We start from the raw sequence: 25,186 nt of genomic DNA, 5'->3' as shown, positions 1-25,186 counted from the left end.
AGGCCATGAGATTGTATAATAGACAAGTCTTTGTTAAAAGGATTAAGATATGCAAAGATTCAAAGTTTATAATTCACTTAGTAAGCATATATGTGAAAATTACTCAAAATATATTAAAATAAATTGTAATTATGTTATGCCTCACTTAAAATATTTGTAAGAAATCCTGGAAAATGCATCATTCTCCAATTAAAATTAGACACAAGCATTCAAGGGTTTCCCTTAATCTTAACCATTTGGAAATTAAGAATTATTGATTGTTCATTTCTCTGATTAGACAAGCAAGGAAAAAGATGCCTAATATCTAGTTTGAGTGATAAACTATACTGTTACTTTCCTGTGTGATTGGATCCATGAAAATTATTGTGGTTTAAGGGTTTTTCCAGTAGTCGTGTATGGATGTGAGAGTTGGACTGTGAAGAAAGCTGAGCACCAAAGAATTGATGCTTTTGAACTGTGGTGTTGGAGAAGACTCTTGAGAGTCCCAAGGAGATCCAACCAGTCCATTCTTAAGGAGATCAGTTTTGGGTGTTCTTTGGAAGGAATGATGCTAAAGCTGAAACTCCAGTACTTTGGCCACCTCATGCGAAGAGCTGACTCATTGGAAAAGATTCTGATGCTGGGAGGGATTGGGGGCAGGAGGGAAGGGGACGACAGAGGAGGAGATGGCTGGATGGCATCACCGACTCGATATATATAGAGAGACTCGATAGACATGAGTTTTAGTGAACTCCAGGAGTTGGTGATGGACAGGGAGGCCTGGTGTGCTGCAATGCATGAGGTTGCAAAGAGTCGGACACAACTGAGAGACTGAACTGAACTGAACTGAACTGATGAATATCACGTTTCCAATAAACGGAAAATTAAAGTAATGAATGTTAATTGGGAAAAAAAAAAAAACAAAAACGTTTCTTTCTACATTGACTTGGTGTGAGAAGAAGTGTCAGGATTTTGGTTTCTGATGAAAACGGAAAAGAAAGAGAAAGAATTCAGCTGAGCCACAAGATAAAATCTGTATTTTCATCTCTTGACTAAGATGCTAATTTAGTCAACCACGGTTAGCACTTCTGCACTTAAGGAGAATTTATTTAATAAGTCTCTATAGTTTTCTACCAAGAGAATCCACATACAAATTTTATATGATATGACTCACAAGACATAATTTGACCTTCAATATCAAGGACCCCTTTGCATACTTCAATCATCTGAATTTTCTTTTTTTTCTTTTTTCTTTTATTTATTTTATTATTATTATTATTTACTTTACAATACTGTATTGGTTTTGCCATACATCAACATGCATCCACCACGGGTGTACATTTGTTCCCCATCCTGAATCCCCCTCCCACATCCCTCCCCATTCCATCCTTCTGGGTCATCCCAGTGTACCAGCTCCAAGGATACTGTATCCTGCACTGAAACTGGACTGGTGATTCATTTCTTATATGATATTATACATCTTTTAATGCCATTCTCCCAAATCATCCCCCCCTCCCTCTCCCACAGAGTTCAAAAGACTGTTCTATACATCTGTGCCTCTTTTGCTGTCTCGCATACAGGGTTATCATTACCATCTTTCTAAATTCCATATATATGTATTAGTATACTGTATTGGTGTTTTTCTTTCTGGCTTACTTCACTCTGTATAATAGGCTCCAGTTTCATCCACCTCATTAGAACTGATTCAAATGTATTCTTTTTAATGGCTGAGTAATACTCCATTGTGTATATGTACCACTGCTTTCTTTATCCATTCATCTGCTGATGGACATCTAGGTTGCTTCCATGTCCTGGCTATTATAAACAGTGCTGTGATGAACATGGGGGTACATGTGTCTCTTTCAGTTCTGGTTTCCTCAGTGTGTATGCCCAGAAGTGGGATTGCTGGGTCGTATGGCAGTTCTATTTCCAATTTTTTAAGGAATCTCCCCACTGTTCTCCATAGTGGCTGTATTAGTTTGCATTCCCACCAACAGTGTAAGAGGGTTCCCTTTTCTCCAAACCCTCTCCAACATTTATTGCTTGTAGACTTTTGGATCACAGCCATTCTGGCTGGCATGAAATGGTACCTCATTGTGGTTTTGATTTGCATTTCTCTGATAATGAGTGATGTTTAGCATCTTTTCATGTGTTTGTTAGCCATCTGTATGTCTTCTTTGGAGAAATGTCTATTTAGTTCTTTGGCTCATTTTTTGATTGGGTCGTTTATTTTTCTGGAATTGAGCTGCAGGAGTTGCTTGTATATTTTTGAGATTAGTTGTTTGTCAGTTGCTTCATTTGCTATTATTTTCTCCCATTCTGAATGCTGTCTTTTCACCTTTTCTTTTCCTAGAAACCATAATGTAGTGAGTGTAATTAACTGAACAAGAATGTAATTCATAGAGGTAATGTTAATTTCTTATTTGATTGTATAATGAGGTAAAACATTATTTCTACTTTTTTTATTCCAAGGGAAACATTGTAATTATCCAGTAATAAGACATGGACGGCTATATCAGTCATACAGTGGATACTTTCCAGCACGTGTAAATCAACAGTTTCTCTATAACTGTGATCAGTATTTTGTGCCTCCTTCACTATATTCCTCGGATTACCTGACTTGCACAGCAGAAGGATGGTTTCCAGAAGAACCATGCCTTAGTAAGTAAACTTATTTAAGTTGATATGCATAAATCTTTGAAAGAGTGAAGAGACAAAAGTATACAACTGAGTAAAGTGTTGTGTAACAAAAGTAAGGCCAAGGGATGAATTCTATGAAAAAAAAAAAAAACATGTAAATAGATGTTCCCTTTACTAGAGGCTCTTCATGTAAATCCTATGAGATACAGACTTTATAAGAATGTCTGCATCATTTATACATACTTTAATCATAAACTAAAGAAAAATAATATGGAATGTTGATTTTCATTTGTAACAAATGTGATAGTAGCTTTCATTTTTATTGTTATGTATTATATTTGAAAACTAGTGCATTCACATTTAAATTCTATAAGGTTAATCTTTTAAGTTCTATATTAACAAATTTATGTTTTTTTCTATCATATTATTTTTCTGATCCTTAGGAGAATGTATTTTCAATAATTTGGAAAATGGATATACCCCAAGTAGTGAAAGAAAAGTTGTACAGGGTGAAACTGTAAGGGTTCGCTGCTATCATGGCTACAGTCTTCAAAATGATCAGAACACAATGACCTGCACAGAGAGTGGCTGGTCTCCTCCTCCCAGATGCATCCGTGTCAGTGAGTAAAGTGGGCTGAGATCCCATGTGTTCATAATTTTCTAAGACTCAGCTGTATTATCCACTCCAAAGGTTTATATCAAATTCTTGTTTTGCTAAAGGACCTACTTAATTTTTTTGTTTACAAGTGTCTATGAGTGTACCTATAGACTTCTTGATAAGCATATAACAAAATACATGTATTGACAGACATTAGTCAAGAAAATAGGAAAAGATCCACAAAGAAGAAACCTGTAATAACAGAGTGAGGTCAGAAAGATGGCAGGAGTCTCACTGTCTCTCCTGATATAAATGCAAACTTTGACCATCATTTGTGGATAAGAGGATCTTTGTGGGGGTCCAGGAGTCTAGCAGAGACACGACAGCATGCTCCTAGAGCACAAAGATGACAGACCCCTCAGCACAGGATTTTACCTGTGGGGAAAATAAGAGTGTGTGAGCAAGGGCGGTGTCCTCACCTTCCAGCGCACTTCTCTCTCCCCTTATCCAGGACACTGGGGTCACCTGCATGGCTGGGGGGTGGGGAGAGGCCAGGAGCACAGCATCCAGGGCTAGAATTCTTCAAGGGACATGGGTCCTACTGACTGCATGGAGACCCCACCAGGGAGCCCCAAACCATTGCAGACACCGTGCTTGTGGTCCTGCTCACCCCGGGACCCCTCATCTCATCCACATCCCCTCCCCAGGGACAGCTCCCTGTGTAGGTCTCCACAGTGGCATCTAAACCTTTGCAGATGGCCTGTGGGACATCTAGAAGCCAACCTGTCTCCGTGAATCTGTGAGAAAGCACACGAATGTGAGCATTTGGCATTGCCCCAGGGAAGCAGCCAGGAAACTGTCAGCATAGAGACTGTCTTTGCTGCGTTGGTAGAAGCATAGGAGCTTCAGAATTCTCTCCTAGGAGGAATTGAGTACATGGGCCAGGTGTATCCTTATAAAAGGTCTGAAAAAGTCTCAAAATCCCTATCACTGTAACAGTGTACTTCCCTCCCCATGTCAGTCTGTAAAGACAGGAGGGAGTGACTGCTTCTTTAAATGCAAACACAGCAACCTGAGACTTCAAAGGACACAGACATCAAAGGACTAAAATGTTAACAGAGAAACACAATAGTTTTTCAGTTACTGTCCCCAAATAATGGATATGGACGATTTGTCTGATAAGTAATTCACAGTAATAGCTTAAGACTTCATTGAGATAGAAGAAAACAGTAGAGAAGGAAATGGCAACCCACTCCAGTATTCTTGCCTGGGAAATCCCATGGACAGAGGAGCCTGGTGGGCTACAGTCCATTGAGTCTTAAAGAGTCAGACACAACAGTAGCTACTTAGCATGCACTCATGCATTTCTTTATATTTAGTGTAATTATTGATAGATAAGGATGTATCAATTTTGTACATCTATTTTGTAACAGGATGTTTTATAGTTCCCTAAATCCTTTCCTCAGACAGCTTGCCTTTGTGAATTCATGATTTTTGTTATAGTAGTGTAACAATACTACTATAACTTTATAGCATGACACCCCGCTCCAGTACTCTTACCTGGAAAATCCCATGGACGGAGGAGCCTCATAGGCTGCAGTCCATAGGGTCGCTAAGACTCGGGCACGACTGATCCACTTCACTTTCACTTTTCACTTTCATGCATTGGAGAAGGAAATGGCAATCCACTCCAGTATTCTTGCCTGGAGAATCCCAGGGACAGAGGAGCCTAGTGGGCTGCCATGTATTGGGTCACATAGAGTTGGACACGACTGAAGAGACTTAGCAGCAGCAGCAGCAGTATGCATTTAATAAACTTCTCTTTACCAGTGTGAATCTAGTATAGATTCCTACTTTGTTTACCATGAGATTTACATAAAGCATCTTTCAGAGAGAGCAGTGTGTTTTATTCTAATAATATATGAACACAACCATATATTAAATCTCCTTCCTGTTCCCCTTCTCCATTTTATCTTTTTGATGTCACGATTTGCCTCTTTTTATAGTGTGTACTTAATTAAAAAGATAATTGTAGCTATAGTTACTTGTATATCCTTGCACTTTAACTCTTAAATAGTTAAGTGTTAACATTCCATATTGAAGTACTATAGTGTTCTGAATGTGAATGTGCACTTAAATTTACGAGTGTACTATGTATTTTCATGGAATTAATTAGCATTATTTTACTTTAGCTTGAATAATTCCTTTTAGTGTTTCAGTAAGGAAGGTCTGTGTGCCTGTTCAGTTACCTCAGCTGTGTCTGATTCTTTGTGACCCTATGGGCAGCAGCCTGCCAGGTTCTCTGTCCATGGGCTTCTCCAGGCAAGAATACTGGAGTGGTTGCCATGCCCTCCTCAAGGAAGGTCTAGCTGTGTTCAATTTTCTCAGTATTTTTTGGTCAAGTGAAGTCTTTATATTCTTTTCTTTTCTGAAGGATATTTTCAAATATTCTTTGGCAATTTTCTCTTTCAACACTTGGAATATATCATCCCACTTTCTCCTGGCCCACTAGGTTTCTGCTGAGAAATATTCTTAGATCCAAATGAAGGCTCCTTAGTAAATTCCAGGTCAGGAAGTAACAGTTAGAACTGGACATGGAACAACAGACTGGTTCCAATTAGGGAAAGGAGTACATCAAGGCTGTATGTTGTCACCCTGCTTATTTAACTTATATGCAGAGTACATCATGAGATACACTGTATTTTCTCTAGCGCACTGAGTTATTTAAAACAGCTATTTCAAATTCTTCCTTGGATAAATCACAGATCTCCAATCTTCAGATGTGAATACTGAAGATTTTTATACTTTGTTCGTGTCATGATACTTTGGGTTCATATTCCTTAAGTTTTGTGGTGCTGTTTTTCTAATTAAAGTACCAGTCTCCTTTGGGTGAGAGATAACTTTCTTCAACCTGGCTAGAGACTGCAGCTATCTCAGATCTTCTATGGTGGTACCTGCTGACACTTTCAGAGAAGGCAATGGCAACCCACTCCAGTACTCTTGCCTGGAGAATCCCATGGATGGAGGAGCCTGGTAGGCTGCAGTCCATAGGGTCGCTAGGAGTCAGGCACGACTGAGCTACTTCACTTTCACTTTCATGCATTGGAGAAGGAAATGGCAACCCACTCTAGTGTTCTTGATGGAGAATCCCAGGGACGGGGGAGCCTGGTGGGCTGCGGTCTATGGTGTCCCACAGAGTCGGACACGACTGAAGTGACTTAGCAGCAGCTGACACTTCTCATCCCTGTTTTGTCAGAATTTCTATGCTTCATCTCTTGTCTAGATACATTAGTGCACCAGAATTGGTATTGACAGCCTGTCGTTTGTTTCCCCCAAGTAGCAGTACATCTTAATCTTGTGTTCTGTACTTGGTCACAGACTTAAGCCAAATTTCTCTGCAAGCTCACTGGTGGTCTGTCAAAGGCTGCTCTTCCCTCTGAGTCAGTTGTAACCACAGGGATCTGGCCACAAGGTGGAAGGGTGTGTGAACGAAGCAGACAGAAGTCCTCCTGTGAAAACCTGGACTTTGACAGGAGGATTAGCTCCATGCATGAATTTTTAAGATAGGTTTGCCAGGGCTCCTGGAGTGCAGCTGAGAGGGAATTGAGATGGTTCATGAGCCACTGTAGGCATCACAGTCAAGACAGAGATCTGTCTGCCTTTTACCTCATGTATGCATGAGTGAGCCTCCTCCTGGGCCCCTTGGCATATGAAATTTCAGGGGTTGGTGTTTGTTTATTTTATATTTATTTATTTTTAATTGAAGGATAATTACTTTACAGAATTACGTTGGGTTCTACCAAAAATAAACACGAATCAGCCATAGATTTACCCATGTCCCCTCCCACATGAACATCCCTCCCAGATTCTGGCCCATCCCACCCTTCTAGGTTGTTACTGAGCTCTGGTTTGAGTTCCTGGAGCCATACAGCAAATCCCCATTGACTGTCTATTTTACATATGGTAGTGTAAATTTGCTACAGTTCCAATAAGGAACTGGTTCCAATTAGGGAAACACTAACACTCTCCATCCATCCCACCCTCTACTTCCTCCCTGGCAGCCATGTCCATAGTCTGTTCTCAGTGTCTGTGTCTCTAATCAGTTCAGTTCTGTTCAGTTCAGTCTCTTAGTCGTGTCCGACTCTTTGCGACCCCATGAATCGCAGCACGCCAGGCCTCCCTGTCCATCACCAACTCCCGGAGTTCACTCAATCTCATGTCCATCGAGTCGGTGATGCCATCCAGCCATCTCATCCTCTGTCGTCCCCTTCTCCTCCTGCCCCCAATCCCTCCGAGCATCAGTCTTTTCCAATGAGTCAACTCTTCCCATGAGGTGCCAAAGTACTGGAGCTTCAGCTTTAGCATCATTCCCTCCAAAGAACACTCAGGACTGATCTCCTTTAGAATGGACTGGTTGGATCTCCTTGCAGTCCAAGGGACTCTCAAGAGTCTTCTCCAAGACCACAGTTCAAAAGCATCAATTCTTCGGCACTCAGCTTTCTTCACAGTCCAACTCTCACATCCATACATGACTACTGGAAAATCATAGCCTTGACTAGATGGACCTTTGTTGGCAAAGGAATATCTCTGCTTTTCAATATACTATCTAGGTTGGTCATAACATTTCTTCCAAGCAGTAAGCCTCTCCGTTTGTTTATGTTGTCTTTGATTTCTTTCCTCAATGTCTTATACTTTTCTGTATACAGCTCTTATTTCTCCTTAAGTAGGTTTATTCCTAGGCATTTTATTCTTTTTGTTGCAATGGTAAATAGGATTGAAACCTTAATATCTCTTTCTAATATTTCACTGTTAGTACATAGGGATTCAATTGATTTTTGTGTATTCGTTTTGTATCCTGTCACTTTGCTAAATTCACTGATCACTTCTTGTAATTTTCTGATAGTATCTTTTGGGATTTCTATGTGTAGTATTGTCTGTGTGCAAACAATGAGAGTTTTGCTTCTTCTTTTCCAATCTGGATTCCTTTTATTTCTTTTTCTCCTCTGCTGTAGCTAAGGCTTCCAAACAATGCTGACTAATAGTGGTGACAGTGGGCTCCCTTGTCTTTTCCTGATCTTAGAGGGTATGCTTTCAGTTTTTCACCATCGAGAATAATGTCTGCTCTGGGTTTCTCATATATGGCCTTTACTGTGTTGAGGTAGTTTCCTTCTTTGCTAATTTTTTGAAGAGTATTTATTATAAATGGGTGTTGAAAATTTTCAGAATTTTTCTGTATTTATTTTGATTACCATATGATTTTATCATGCAATTTGTTAATATGGTATATCACATTGATGGACTTGTGTATATTGAAGAATGCTTGCATCCCTGGGGTAAACTGAACTTGATGGTTGCTATCATGGTGTTCTGCTGCTGCTGCTGCGAAGTCACTTCAGTCATGTCCAACTCTATGCGACCCCATAGATGGCAGCCCACCAGGCTCCTCTGTCCCTGGGATTCTCCAGGCAAGAACACTGGAGTGGGTTGCCATTTCCTTCTCCAATGCATGAAAGTGAAATGTAAAAGTGAAGCCCCTCAGGCGTGTCTGACTCTTAGCGACCCCATGGACTGCAGCCTACCAGGCTCCTCCATCCAAGGGATTTTCCAGGCAAGAGTACTGGAGTGGGTGCTATTACCTTACGCATAGCATGGTGTACTATCTTTTTAATGTATTTTTGAATTTTGTTTGCTAGTGTTCTGTTGAGGATTTTTCCATCTATTTTCATCAGTGATATTGGCCTGTAATTGTGTGTGTGTGTGTGTGTGTTTTCTTTGTCTGGTTTTGGTATAAGGGTGATGATGGCCTTATAGAATGAGTTTGGAAGTGCTCCTTCATCTGCAGTTTTTTGAAAGAGTTTTATAAGAATATTACTAGCTCTTCTTTAAATGTTTGAGAGAACTCACCTGTGAAACCATCAGACCTTGTACTTTAATTTTTTGAGAATTTTTTATCACATTTTTTATTTCAGTGCATGTAATTGGTTTGTTCATAATTTCTATTTCTTCCTGGTTCAGTCGTGGAAGATTGAGGTTTTCTAAGAATGTGTCCATTTCTTTCAGGTTGTCTATTTTATTGGCATATATTTGCTCATAATAGGTTCTTATGATCATTTGTATTTCTGTATTTATGTTGTAACCTCTCCTTTCTCATTCCTAATATTGTTGATTTGATTCTCCCATTTTTTCTTGATGAGTTTGCCTAATTGTTTGTCAATTTTGTTTATCTTCTCAAAGAAGCAGCTTTTAGTTTTATTAGTCTTTACCGTTGTTCCTTTGCTTCTTTTTCATTTATTTCTACTCTGATCTTTAGAATTTCTTTCCTTCTACTTATTTGGGGTTTGTTTTTTGTCCTTCTTCATCGAGTTGTTTTAGGTGTAAATTAGGTTCTATATTTGATGTTTTCCTTGTTTCTTCCTATAAACTTCCCTTTTAGAACGGCTTTGCTGCATCCCATAGGTTTTGAGTTGTTGGGTTTTCACACAAACTTTGTATGGGTCAGCAAGATGAAGTCCTCTCTGTCTCTTCTAATTTATCTTGAAACAGTAAATCACAGTTTCTGTTTATGAACTGATGAACACTCTTTCACTTCTGATGTGAAACACAGACAAACTCTTTGAGCTGCTGTGTCAATAACAGGTAAAATTTATGTTTATGCAAATTTTATTCCTAATGATCAAAAGGACAAGGATGAAGGGACAACTGGGCTGCCCAGCCTGGGAGTCATGGTTCAGAAAGATAAGCCCCCAGAAATTCTGACTTTTAAGTCCAGAGTAACTTGTGCACAAGAAAGCCAGAGGGCTTTAGGAAAGAGAGCTTCTGTGCTTTAAAGGCATACAAAAATCTCACATGCTCTGTGTCCCAGTAAAGAGGCATCAATGGGAAAGAAGCTTGGGTTAGACTAATTTGGTTATCTTCATGAAACTTCTAGAGAGATAGGAGATGATTGGGATCATAGATACTGGTGCCAGCCATCATGAGAGACAAGTACCACTTTAGAGTTCTCCCTAACACACACATACATAGCTTAATAGCACCAGAGGCTAAACAACTCACCAGCATGACAGCACCAACCCCAAATTCCACTGGGCTCCACAGCTGCTACACTGAATCTCACCCTGCTCTTGGGTGTGATATCACCAGCTCAAGTATTTTTAGGCCCTGAAGCCAGCTCCATCAACATGTCATCATGCCTATGAATGGGCTGGAAGCCACCACATGAGGCAGGGTCTGGCAGCCAACAGAGGAGGAGGTGGAACCCTTTCCTACCAGTGCACCCAAAGTAGTTGGCACTGACACAACAGAAGGGCACCCCTATAGCATCTAGATCTGCAGCCCAGATCCTACAGAGGGGACCATTCTGCTGGGTCCCATAAACTTCTACATAAGACCACTTCTCTAAGATCAGGAATATAACTAACTCTTAGAAATAAACACAGATTTAGGTAAAATCATGAGACAGAAAAATGCATTCCAAATGAAAGACCCAGACAAAATCTCAGAAAAGTCACTAAACAAAGTTAAGATAAACAATCTACCCAAGAAAGCATGCTAGGTAATAACAATAAAGATGTTCAATGGACTCTAGAGAAAAATGGATGAAAACAGAATTTTAAGAATAAGAAAATATAAAGATGAACTAAACAGTGCTGAAGGATACAACAGCTGAAATGAAAAAATACACTAAAAAAAATCAATAGCAGATTAGAGGATTCAGAAGAATGGATCAGAGGTCTGGAAACAGGGTAGTAGAAACTTACCAAATAGCATAGGAAAAAGAAAAAATGAATTTTAAAAATGAGGCTAGGTTAACAGACATCTGGGACAACATCAAGTGAAGTACTATTCTTATTATATGGATCTAAAATAGCGAGAGACAGAGACTTATTTGAAGAAATAATAGCTAAACTTTTCTAACCTGGGGAAGGAAACAGACATTCAGGTCTCGAAATCAGACAGTCCCAAAAAGAGATGAACCTAAAGAGGTCCATACCAGGACACAGTATCATTTAATGGAAAAAATTAAAAATGTTGTTCCAAAGTAAATGGCAATGCGATCATATTTATCAATAATTACCTTATAAGTAAATGGGTTGAATGCACCAACCAAAAGACAAAAACTGGCTGAACAGATACAAAAACAAGACCCCTCTATATGCTGTCTACAGGAGACGCACCTCAAACTAAGGGAAACATACAGACTGAAAGTGAAGGGCTGGAAAAGATATTTCATGCAAATGGAGACCAAAAGAAAGCAGGAGTAGCAATACTCATATCAGGTAAAATAGATTTTGAAATGAAGGGCATGAAAAAAGACAACAAAAGACACTACATAATGATCAAAGGATCAACCCAAGAAGAAGATATTACAATTATAAATATATATGCACCCAACATAAAGGCACCTCAATACCTAAGGCAAACGTTAACAAGTATGAAAGGGGATATTAACAGTAACACAATAATAGTGGGAGACTTTAATACCCCACTCACACCTATGGTTAGATCAACTAAACAGAAAATTATCAAGGAAACACAAGCTTTAAATGATACAATGGAACAGTTAGACCTAATTAATATCTATTGGACATTTCACCACCAAAAAATGAATTTCACCTTTTTTTGCAAGTGAAGACAGAACATTCTCCAGGACAGATCACATCCTGAACCATAAATCTAGCATTAGTAAATTTTCAAAAAAAATGGAAATAATTCCAAGAATCTTTTCTGATCACAATGCACTAATATTAGATGTCAACTGCAGGACAAAAACTATTAAAAAACCAACATATGGAGGCTAAATAACATGCTTCTGAAAAACCAGCAAATCATGGAAGAAATCAACAAGGAAATCAAAATATGCACAGAAACAAATGAAAATGAAAACACAACAAAACCCCAAACCTATGGGATTCAGTAAAAGTAGTGCTAAGGTGAAGGTTCATAGCATTACATCTTACCTCAGGAAAGAAGAAAAAAGTTAAATAAATAACCCAACTTGACACTTAAAGCAACTAGAAAAAGAAGAAATTAAGAACCCCAGTGTTAGTAGAAGTAAAGAAATTATAAAAATTAGGGCAGAAAGAAACAAAGGAGACTATAGCAAAAATCAGCAAAACTAAAAGCTGGCTCTTTGAGATGATAAATAGAGAGAAACCATTAGCCAGACTCATCAAGGGGGAAAAAAAAAAAGAAAAATCAGATCAACAGAATTAGAAATGAAAATGGAGAGATCATAACAGACAACAGAGAAATACATAGGATAATAAGTGACTACTATTAGCAACTATATGCCAATAAAATGAACAACTTGGAAGAAATGGATGAATTCTTAGAAAAGTAGAACCTTTCAAAACTGAAGCAGGAAGAAACAGAGGGTATTAGCAGACCCATCACAAGCACAGAAATAGAAAATGGAATAAAAAATCTTTCAGCAAACAAAATCCAAGGACCAGATGGCTTCACAGGTAAATTCTACCAAAACTTTAGGGAAAAGCTAACACTTAGGTGGCAAGAATACACAGAAGAACTGTACAAAAAAGATCTTCACGACCAAGATAATCATGATGGTGTGATCACTCACCTAGAGCCAGACATCCTGGAATGTGAAGTCAAATGGGCCTTAGAAAGCATCACTACGAACAAAGCTAGTGGAGGTGAAGGAATTCCAGTGGAGCTATTTCAAATCCTGAAAGATGATGCTGTGAAAGTGATGCACTCAGTACGCCAGCAAATTTGGAAAACTCAGCAGTGGCCACAGGACTGGAAAAGGTCAGTTTTCATTCCAAGCCCAAAGAAAGTGAAAGTGAAAGTGAATACCGCACAATTGCATTCATCTAACACACTAGTAAAGTAATGCTCAAAATTCTCCAAGCCAGACTTCAGCAATATGGGAACCGTGAACTTCGAGATGTTCAAGTTGGTTTTAGAAAAGGCAGAGGAACCAGAGATCAAATTGCCAACATCCGCTGGATCATGGAAAAAGCAAGAGAGTTCCAGAAAAACATCTCTTTATGCTTTATTGACTATGCCAAAGCCTTTGACTGTGTGGATCACAATAAACTGTGGAAAATTCTGAAAGAGATGGGCGTACCAGACCACCTGACCTGCCTCTTGAGAAATCTGTATGCAGGTCAGGAAGCAACAGTTAGAACTGGACATGGAACAACAGACTGGTTCCAAATGGGAAAAGGAGTATGTCAAGGCTGTATATTGTCATCCTGCTTATTTAACTTCTATGAAGAGTACATCATGAGAAATGTTGGGCTGGAAGAAGCACAAGCTGAAATCAAAATTGCCAGAGAAATATAAATAACCTCAGATATGCAGATGACACCACCCTTATGGCAGAAAGTGAAGAACTATAGAGCCTCTTAATGAAAGTGAAAGAGGAGAGTGAAAAAGTTGGCTTAAAACTCAACATTCAGAAAACGAAGATCATGGCATCTGGTCCCAACACTTCATGGGAAATAGATGGGGAAACAATGGAAACAGTGTCAGACTTTATTTTGGGTGGCTCCAAAATCACTGCAGATGGTTATTTCAACCATGAATTAAAAGACACTTACTCCTTAGAAGGAAAGTTATGACCGACCTAGATAGTATATTCAAAAGCAGAGACATTACTTTGCCAACAAAGGTCCGTCTAGTCAAGGCTATGGTTTTTCCTGTGGTCATATATGGATATGAGAGTTGGACTGTGAAGAAAGCTGAGCACCGAAGAATTGATGCTTTTGAACTGTGGTGTTGGAGAAGACTCTTGAGAGTCCCTTGTACTGCAAGGAGATCCAACCAGTCCATTCTAAAGGAGATCAGCCCTGGGATTTCTTTGGAAGGACTGATGCTAAAGCTGAAACTGCAATACTTTGGCCACCTCATGTGAAGATTTGACACATTGGAAAAGACTCTGATGCAGGAGGGATTGGGTGCAGGAGGAAAAGGGGATGACACAGTATGAAATGGCTGTATGGCATCACTGACTCGATGGACATGAGTTTGGGTGAATTCTGGGAATTGGTGATGGATACGGAGGCCTGGTGTGCTGCAGTTCATGAGGCCACAAAGAGTCAGACACCACTGAGTGACTGAACTGAACTTAAGTGATCCTACTCAAATTCTTCAGAAAACTGCAGAGGAAGATAAACTCCCAAATTCATTCTCTGAGGTCACTATCACCCTAATTCCAAAACCAGACAAAAATGCCACAAAGAAAGAAAACTATAGGCCAATATCGCTGATGAACATAGACGCTAAACTCTTCAACAAAATTCTAGCAAACAGAATCCAGCAACATATTAGAAAAATCATACATCATGACCAAGTGGGTTTTATTCCAGGGATGTAAGATTTCTTCAATATTTGTAAATCAATCAATGTGATATACAAAATTAATAAATTAAAATATAAAAAACATATTATTATCTCAATATATACAAAGAAAGCCTTTAAAAAAATACAAAATCCATTTATGGTAAAAAAACTCTCCAGAAAGCAGGCATAGAAGGAACATACCTCAACATAATAAAAGCCATATATGATAAACCCACAACAAACATTATCTTCAATGGCAAAAAATTGAAAGTATTCCCCCTAAGATCAGGAACAAGACAAGGGTGCCCACTCTCACCACTACTATTCAACATAGTTTTGAAAGTTTGAGTGACAGCAATCACAGAAGAAATGGAAATAAAAGGAATCCAGATGGAAAAAGAAGAAGTAAACTCTGTTTGCAGATAACATGATTCTCTACATAGTAAACACTAAAGACACCACTAGAAAATTACTGAGGCTAAGAAATGAATATAGTAAAGTTTCAGGATACAAAATTAATACACAGATATCCCTTGCATTCCTATACATTAACAATGAGAAAACAGAAAGAAAAATTAAAGAAACGATCCCATTCACCATTGTGATGAAAAGAATAAAATACTTAGGAGTAAGTCTACCTAAAGAAAAAAAAAATACTTATATATAAAAAGCTATAAAACACTGATGAAAGATATAAAAGATGACAAAAATAGATGGAGAAATACACCGTGTTCATGGATCAGAAAAATCCACATAGTGAAAATGAGTATAGTACCCAAAGCAATCTACACATTTAATGCAATCCCTATCAAGCACCAGTGGCAATTTTCATAGAACTAGAACAGATGATTTAACAACCAAAAAGTTGGCTTAAAGCTCAACATTTAGAAAACGAAGATCATGGCATCTGGTCCCATCACTTCATGGGAAATAGATGGGGAAACAGTGGAAACAGTGTCAGACTTTATTTTTCTGGGCTCCAAAATTACTGCAGATGGTGACTGCAGCCATGAAATTAAAAGACGCTTACTCCTTGGAAGGAAAGTTATGACCAACATAGATAGCCTATTCAAAAGCAGAGACATTACTTTGCCAACAAAGTTCCGTCTAGTCAAGGCTATAGTTTTTCCTGTGGTCATGTATGGATGTGAGAGTTGGACTGTGAAGAAGGCTGAGCGCCAAAGAATTGATGCTTTTGAACTGTGGTGCTGGAGAAGACTCTTGAGAGTCCTTTGGACTGCAAGGAGACACAATCAGTCCATTCTGAAGGAGATCAGCCCTGGGATTTCTTTGGAAGGAATGATGCTAAAGCTGAAACTGCAATACTTTGGCCACCTCATGTGAAGAGTTGACTCACTGGAAAAGACTCTGATGCTGGGAGGGATTGTGGGCAAGAGGAGAAGGGGACAACAGAGGATGAGATGGCTGGATGACTTCACTGACTCGATGAACGTGAGTCTCAGTGAACTCCAGGAGTTGGTGATGGACAGGGAGGCCTGGTGTGCTGCGATTCATGGGGTGGCAAAGAGTCGGACATGACTGAGCGACTGATCTGATCTGATCTGATGGAAATACAAAAGAATCTCGAATAACCAAAGCAATCTTAAGAAAGAAGAATGGAACTGGAGGAATCAACACGACTGACTTCAGACTACACTACAAAGCTACAGTCATCAAGACAGTATGGTACTGGCACAAGCCAGAAATATAGATCAATGGAACAAAATAGAAAGTCCAAAGATAAATCCACACACCTATGGACACCTTATCTTTGACAAAGGAGACAAAAATATGAAATGGAGAAAAGACAATCACTTTAACAAGTGTTGCTGGGAAAACTGGTCAACAACTTGTAAAATAATGAAACTAGAACACTTTCTAACTATATGCAAAAATAAACTCAAAATGGATTAAAGATCTAAATGTAAGAACAGAAGCTATAAAACTCCTACAGGAAAACTTACACAAAACATTCTCTGACATAAATCACAGCAGATTCTCTATGACCCACCTTCCATAGTAATGGAAATAAAAGCAAAAATAAACAAATGGGACTTAATTAAACTTAAAAGCTTTTGTGCATCAAAGGAAACTGTAATAAAGGTGAAGAGACAGCCTTCAGAGTACGCGTAAATAATAGCAAATGAAGCAACTGACAAAGAACTAATCTCAAAAGTATATAAACAACAATACCAGAAAAATAAATGACCCAATCCAAAAATAGGCCAAAAAATATACAGACATTTCTCCAAAGAAGTGATTCAGATGGCTAATAAGCACATGAAAAAATGTTCAACATTACTCATTATCAGAGACTTGCAAATCAAAACCACAATGAGGTACCATCTCATGCTGGTCAAAATGACTGCTATCAAAAGTCTACAAACAATAAATGCTAAAGAGGGTGCAGAGAAAAGTGAACCCTCTTACACTGTTGGTGGAAATGCAAACTAGTACAGCCACTTTGGAGAACAGTGTGGAGATTTCTTAAAAAACTGAAAATAGATCTGCCATACAACCCAGCAATCCCAGTGCTAGGCACACACACTGAGGAAACCAGAATTGAAAGACACGTGTACCACAATGTTCATCATAGCACTGTGTACAATAGCTAGGACATGAAAGCAACCTAGATGCCCATTGGCAGAAAAAAAATGGATAGGAAATCTGTGGTACATATACACAAAGGAATATTAGACAGGTGTTAAAAAGAACACATTTGAATCATTTCTAATGAGGTGGATGAAACTAGAACCTATTATTCAGTGATATAAGTCAGAAAGAAAAACACCAATATAGTATATTAATGAATATATATGGAATTTAGAAAGATGGTCACCACGACCCCATATGTGAGACAGCAAAAGAGACACAGATATAAAGAACAGACTTTTGGACTCTGTGGGAGAAAGCGAGGTGGGGATGATTTGAGAGAATAGCATTGAAACATGCATATTACCATATGTGAAATAGATCACCAGTCTAAGTTTGATGTATGAAACAGAGCACTCAAAGCTGGTGCACTGGGACAACCCAGAGGGATGGGATAGGGAGGGAGGTGGGAGGGGGGTTCAGGATGGGGGTATACCCGTGGCTGACTCATGTCAATGTATGGCAAAAAACTAAAATATTGTAGTTAGCCTCCAATTAAAATAAATTAATTAATATTTTAAAAGTTGTTGTTCTATTGCCAAGTCATGTCCAACACTTTGTGACCCCATGGACTGCAACAGGCCAGGCTTCCCTGTCTCTCACCATCTCCCAGAGTTTGCCAAAGTTCATGTCCATTGAATTGGTGATGCCATCCAACCATCTCATCCTCTGTCACCCTCTTCTCCTTCAAGAGAAAAGGCAGTAGTTACCTACAAGGAGACTCTTACAAGTATCAACAGCTTCTGAAGAATCTTTTTTTTTTGGTCACAGGGGACTGGTAAAACATATACAAAGAGATGAAAGGAAAAAACCTTGCACCCAAGACTACTGTATCCAGGAAAACCATATTGCAACCATAGTGTGATGTCCCTTCACACCTGTCATAATAGCTACCATGAAAAGGACAATATCAAGTGTTGTCAAAGATGTGAAGAAAAGGGAATATTTGTGCACTGTTGGTAGGGTTGTAAACAGGCAGAGTTGCTATGGAAAAGAGGATAGCGTTTCCTTTAAAAAATAAAAATAGAACTGCTGTATGATCCAGCAATTCCACTACTGGGTATTTATTCAAAGGAAACAAAAACACTAATCTAAAAAGATATATGTACTCCAATGTTCATTGCATTGAATGACCAGGATTTGCAAGCAACCTAGAAAGTCCACTGATAGGTAGATAAAGAAGATGTTTTATATATATACATGCAATATGAAATATAACCAAGCCATAAAATATGAAACATTTCCAGCAGCATAGATGTGTCTAGCATGTATTATTTTAAGTGAAGTAGGTAAGATAGAAAAAGACAAATGCCACATGATTTCACTTATTTATGGAATCTAAAAATAAAACAAAATCAAAGGAAAACGGTCTCATATGGATACAAAAAATTAATGAGTTGTTGCAAGAAAAGAGGAGGGGGTTGGCAAGGTAGATACAGGGGATTTAGAAGTACAAACTCCAGTTATGTAATAAAGAAGCCAGGGGGATGTAATATACAGCATACAGAATATGGTCAATAATATTGTAATAAATTTGATATGGACAGATTGCTACTAGACATACTGGTAGTCATTTTATAATGTATGTAAAAGTAAAATCATTTTGTAGCCCATTTGAAGCTAACATACTGTTATACATCCAACATTTCAATAAGAAATTCATTTCAAAAAGGATGAAGGGGCATACTGAACAAGTAGTAGTAGCATTGTGTTTATGGAGACAAATAGCTTGCAAGTTTCAAATATTTGTCCGTTTTAAAATCCTTTAACTTGTTCCGAGTATTCTTTTTGTTTAATTCTTATTTTAAAATCCAAAGTAATATTTGATTGTATTAATATTTTTAATTTAAAGATTATATTTGTACTTTACTCTTTGACCTCTGTACTTCATACAGAAAATACTGGATGTTCTCAACCACCTCAAATAGACCATGGAACCATTAACTCATCTAGCTCTGCAGAAGAAAGGAGAGAAATACATGAACAAAGGCTGTATGCACATGGCACGAAGTTAAGTTATACTTGTGAAGAAGGCTTCAAGATATCTGAAAATAATGTGATAATATGCCACATGGGAAAGTGGAGCTCTCCACCTCAGTGCGTAGGTGAGGACACTAGGCAAACCAAACTCTATTTTCAGTATCATTCATTAAACTAATCAATTGTCATCAAAGTCATGAGACTTGATCCTTTAGATTTCTAAATGCATCAAGTAACATCTATTTATGGGTCATTTATGTATGAAAATAAAATGTATATATTTATATGTTAAATAAAATTTGACATATAAAATTAATCATTTTTCTAATTGAAAATTTGTTTCTTCTATATAGAATCACTGTTCAATCTGGCAATTATTTTGTATTAACACTGGATGTGCACTAAAATTAAACCTAACTATTCATATTAGTAAACCTATTTATATTCCTATCAAGTTTCAAAAATATGTCGTATGTCTTCCCTAAAATATCCCTTTTAATTTCTTACAATATATAGTACTTTTCCTGAGTTGATGTTTGGAGTCTCAATGTGTTTTTCTTTTATTACTCATGATTGATTAGAGAGTACTGATGGTTTCTGTCATATATTGATAATTTCTGTTTCAAGTTCTTGCTCAAGTGGACACACACCAGAATGGTGATTTTAGGAAAAATTTGTGCACTTTGCTCCCATATCATGGAGGTTCCTGTATAATCATTTATTATTTTCAAGTAAAATTACCAAATATATTGACCAGTTCAGTTCAGTTCAATCACTCAGTCATGTCCGACTCTTTGTGACCCCAAGAATTGCAGCACACCTGGCCTCCCTGTCCATCAGCAACTCCTGGAGTTCTCTCAGACTCACGTCCATCGAGTCAGTGATGCCATCCAGCCATCTCATCCTCTGTTGTCCCCTTCTCCTCTTTCCCCCAATCCCTCCCAGCATCAGGGTCTTTTCCAATGAGTCAACTCTTTACATGAGGTGGCCAAAGTACTGGAGTTTCAGCTTTAGCATCATTCCTTCCAAAGAAATCCCAGGGCTGATCTCCTTCAGAATGGACTGATTGTGTCTCCTTGCAGTCCAAGGGACTCTCAAGAGTCTTCTCCAACACCATAGTTCAAAAGCATCAATTCTTTGGTGCTCAGCCTTCTTCACAGTCCAACTCTCACATCCATACATGACCAATGGAAAAACTATAGCCTTGACTAGACGGAACTTTGTTGGCAAAGTAATGTCTCTGCTTTTGAATAGGCTGTTGACCAGTACATCAAGTTAAATTTCAAAATTAGCAAAACATGAAATCAATTTTTTTTCATTTCTTCCCAGGAATTCCTTGTGGAATTCCACCTTATATTCTGAATGGTGTTGTATCTCACAATAAAGACAGTTACCAATATGGAGAAGAAGTTACCTACAAATGTGATGAAGGATTTGGAATTGATGGACCTGCGTCTATAAGATGTTTATGAGGGGAATGGTCTTGTTCACAAGATTGTATAAGTATAGTGTTTTCCCTTTTATTCTTAAGCTGACAAATATCTTTTAATTCAAAGCAAAAATGGCACAAATATGAAACTAAACAGTAATTCTATAATTTAACAAGGTATCTATGGAAAGTTCTAAATTCTGGTAGAGAATTAATAACCCTAGAAATAATAAAGTGAAGTCTGTCAGTCGTGTCCAACACTTTGTGACTCCATGGACTGTAGCCTAACAAGCTCCTCGGTCCATGGAATTCTCCACGCAAGAATACTGGAGTGGGTTGCCATTTCTGTCTCCAGGGGATCTTCCCAACCCAGGGATCGAACCCAGGTCTCCTGCATTGTAGGCAGACGCTTTACCATCTGAGCTACCAGAGAAAGTTTGATTTGTTGTTGCAGTTAATTATTCAGTCATTTCTGGCTCTTTGCAACCTCGTGGACTGTAGGAAGCCAGGCGTCCCTGTCCTTCACTGTCTCCTGGCGTTTGCTTAAACTCATGTCCATTGATCTGGTGATGCCACTCAACCATCTCATCCTTTGCAGTCCCCTTCTCCTCCTATCCTCAATCTTTCCCAGCATTAGGGCCTTTTCCAATGAGTTGGCTCTTTGTATCAGGTGACTTCCCTGATGGCTCAAATGGTAAAGCATCTGCCTACAATGTGGGGGACCTGGGTTCAATCCCTGGGTTGGGAAGATCCTCTGGGGAAGGAAATGGCAACCCACTCCAGTACTCTTGCTGGAAAATCCCATGGACGGAGGAGCCTGGTAAGCTACAGTCCGTGGGGTCTCAAAGAGTTGGACACGACTGAGCGACTTCACTCAGTTTCACTTTCACTTTCACCAGGTGACCAAAGTATTGGAGCTTCAGCTTCAGCATCAGTCCTTCCAATGAATATTCAGGATAGATTTCTTTTAGGGTTGACTGGCTTGATCTTGAAGTGCAAGGGACTCTCAAGACTCTTCTCCAGCACCACAGTTCAAAAGTATCAATTTTTTGGCACTCAGGCTTCTTTATTGTCCAACTCTCAAATTCGTCCATGACTACTGGAAAAGTCATAGCTTTGACTAGGTGGACTTTTGTGGCAAAGTGATGGCTCTGCTTTTTAATACGCTCTCGAGGTTTGTCATAGCTTTTCTTCCAGGGAGCAAGCACCGTTTAATTTCATGGCTGCAGTCACAAACTGCAGTGATTTTAGAACCCAAGAAAATGAAGTCTGTCACTGTTTTCATTTTTTCCCCATCTATTTGCCATGCAGTGATGGGACCAGGTGCCATGATCTCCATTTTCTGAATGTTGAGTTCTAAGCCAGCATTTTCAGTCTTTTCTTTCACCTTCACCAAGAGCCCCTTTAGTTCCTCTTTACTTTCTGCCCTTAAGGTGGTGTCATCTGAGGCATAGTTGAGGTTATTGGTATTTCTCCTGGCAATCTTGATGCCACCTTGAGCTTCATCCAGCCAGGTATTTTGCATGACATATGCTGCATATAAGTTAAATAAGCAGGATGACAATATACACCCTTAAAGTACTCTTTTTCCAATTTTGACCCAGTCAATTGTCCATGTACAGATCTAACTGATACTTCTTCACCCACATAGAGTTTTCTCAGGAGGAAGGTAAGGTGGTCTGGTATTCCCATCTCTTCAAGAATTTTCCACAGTTTGTTGTGATCCACACAATCAAGGGCTTTAGCATAGTCAGTGAAGCAGAAGTAGATGTGTTTCTGGAATTCCCTTGCTTTTTCTGTGATCCAATGGAGGTTGGCAGTTTGATAACACTAACTAAATTATCTTAGTTTCACATCATTTAAGGTGCAGTTTGAACATCCTCTGATATACATCACAAATTTCAGGTCTCTGTTCTGATACTATGGCTGAACTCTGCTCTTATCACTACCCAATTTGCTGTTTTTTAAATCAATCATTTCTTTGTAATATGAAATTTTCTAAGACATTTAACATAACACAAGGTAACATATTTTGATAAAGGCAAAAATAGAAACATTCATAATTTAGATGAGCTGTCATGTGAGAAGAGAATTTAAATTTGAGAAGTATGGAGCTCTACATCTTAGAATGTCACCATTCCCATGTTGTATTTTTGATAATATAGAGACAGTCAATGTGACTAAATCAAGATTTCCGACACTTGTCTCTAGGTATAAGAGAAATGCTGTAAATATTCATTGGTTTGATATGTAACTATTTATTTTCTGGAATATAATCAACGGTGGCTATGAATATTTAAGGATGTACTAAACAAATGCATATTCTTTTTTCTTTCAGGCACAAATTGTGTTAACTTGCCCACCTTTGAGGATGCTGTACTCATAGATAGGGAGAAGGATTTCTATAGGTCAGGAGAACAAGTGGCTTTTAAGTGTCTATCATATTATCAGTTGGATGGACCTAATACTATACAGTGTATTAAGAGCAAATGGATAGGAAGGCCAGCATGTAGAGGTACTTTGGTAAACTTTTAAGATTTATATAAGTATCTGAAATAATATAATGTAGAAAATTGCCTCCACTATCATTAAATGGACATAGATTACTTTTAGGCCAGGTCAAAAGCAGTTTGTGCCTAAACATAAAAAGAGATGGACTTGTGTTCAAAGTGTTTGGTGTTGTAGCCTGATAGTTCTTAAAGCACAGTCCTGGCAGAGCATTCTCAGCACATTCTGTAAACTGTTAGATATACAAGTAGATTCACAGGCTCACTCAGACTTGTTGAATCTAAACCTCTGGGACTGCAACTCTGATAATGTCTTGATGATTCCCAAGGAATTCTGTGTATATTTCAGTTTAGGACCCATGGCTACAGCCTCTTGTAGTTACAGCTTCTTCATCCCCTGAATCATATGAGGAATGCACATAATAGATGGTGGTGTCCTTAGCATTTGCCCCAAAATATCATTAAAATATAGTTTTCTAAATTTACACTTTATTTTTCTATTATTTTTCCAGATCTTCTGTTCAAATCTTTAATTAATCATCTTCTCCTTGCAACTATAGTATTCTTCAGAGTGTGTTAATTCTTGATCAAGTCCCTAAAGAAGAACCTACTGTGTTTATTTTCTGAAAGGCCCTAAAGTTATATATCTCATAAACAGGATGAATGTAAACCAAATCTTGATGTCAAATGATATTTTTATTATGTTTTGCTTATGGTTGATAAATTCATTTTGAATTTATATACGTTATAGTTTTTTTTTTTACTAACCTCAAAAAGAGATTTCCAGGAAAACTCTTCTTTTCAGTGCCCTAAAAATTGTGTATCACTTTTCTAGTGAAGTATAGGGGGGAGAATTAAGGTACAGAAGTTTAATTCCTGCTGAAAAATATTGCTTTATTTCCTTTCCCTTAACCTTACCTATAAACTGATGACAATTAGCAGTCTTTCATGACAGATTAACTGTTGAATCAAAACAACCATGGAATATATTTGACATCCTATTTCCTCCTTGCTGTTCATGATAATCATTATATTAGAGATACTTTTTTATCTTTCTATTCAGATGTTTCCTGTGTGAATCCACCTCAAGTGGAAAATGCTATTATACACAATCAGAAGTCTAGATATCAGAGTGGTGAGAGAGCACGTTACGAATGCATTGGGAATTATGACCTTTTTGGAGAGATAGAAGTCATATGTTTGAATGGAATTTGGACAGAACCACCTCAGTGTAAAGGTAGAGTATCTTATTCACCCTGTCCACCCAATTTAGAGAATATAATAACAAGATATATTGAATCAAAATTAGGATGAAGTAGCCTTTCTGGAATAATTTTTAGTTGCAAAAAAAAAATGTTGAAAACCCAGTTCTTTTGTGGTCTTAATATGTAGTCTAACATGTTTATTGTATGACAGCGTTGACCAGATTTGAGCAGTTGGAATCATGGGACATTTCCTGTCTTAAATCATTAAGATAGTCAGTTGTTTTCTGAAGATAAGTGTGTAAAAGATACCATAGTTACATTTAACAGCCCAAGAAATTCCACTTTGAGACATGGAATAAGCAGCTGATCACAAAATCTGACATAGATGTGGGCAGCTGTACCTATGGATGATATTTAAAGAAAGGTTGCTAGCTGAGTTCCAGCAGAGCTATTTAAAATCCTACAGGATGATGCTACAAAAGTGCTACACTCATTACATCAGCAAATTTGGGAAACCCATCAGTAGTCACAGGAGTGGAAAAGGTCAATCCTCACCAATTCCCAAGAAGGACAGTACTAAAAAATGTTCAGATCACCAGACAATTGCAGTCATCTCCCATGCTAGTAAGGTTATGTTCAAAATCCTCAAGTTAAGCTTGATGTGAATAGCTGATTAATTGGAAAAGACCCTAAACTGGGAAAGGTTGAAGGCAGACAGAGAAGAGGGTGACAGAAGGTGAGCTATTTGGGTGACATCACCGATTCAATGGACATGAACTTAGGCAACTCTGGGAGAGGTCAGGGACCTGGAAACCTGGCATGAGCAGTCCATGGGGTCACAAAGTAGTAGAAATGACTTGGTGACTGAACAATAACTAGCTGAACTCAT

The 25,186-nt window shown here is 38.3% G+C and overlaps 2 protein-coding genes across 3 annotated transcripts in view; both read left to right on the top strand.

Annotated features, from left to right (window-relative positions):
* Positions 1 to 25,186, top strand: part of LOC133227536 (complement factor H) — a 396,803-nt gene that overhangs the window by 245,266 nt on the left and 126,351 nt on the right. The gene's annotated exons all lie outside the window — the stretch shown is intronic.
* LOC133227538 (complement factor H-like) overlaps positions 1 to 25,186 on the top strand; it is a 39,213-nt gene that overhangs the window by 4,273 nt on the left and 9,754 nt on the right. Inside the window, exons 2-5 of one of the 2 annotated variants that reach the window (XM_061382131.1) lie at positions 2,452 to 2,640; positions 3,063 to 3,239; positions 19,072 to 19,281; positions 24,156 to 24,329. In XM_061382131.1, coding sequence (XP_061238115.1) covers positions 2,452 to 2,640; positions 3,063 to 3,239; positions 19,072 to 19,281; positions 24,156 to 24,329 — 750 coding nt within the window. The remainder of the gene's footprint in view (positions 1 to 2,451; positions 2,641 to 3,062; positions 3,240 to 19,071; positions 19,282 to 24,155; positions 24,330 to 25,186) is intronic. The other variant, XM_061382132.1, reaches the window with a different exon arrangement.

Source organism: Bos javanicus, chromosome 16, assembly GCF_032452875.1.
Source record: "Bos javanicus breed banteng chromosome 16, ARS-OSU_banteng_1.0, whole genome shotgun sequence".
NCBI classification, from domain to species: Eukaryota; Metazoa; Chordata; class Mammalia; order Artiodactyla; family Bovidae; genus Bos; species Bos javanicus.
The sequence above is the reverse complement of the archived record's forward strand: the minus strand, read 5'-3'. Positions and strand labels throughout refer to the sequence as shown.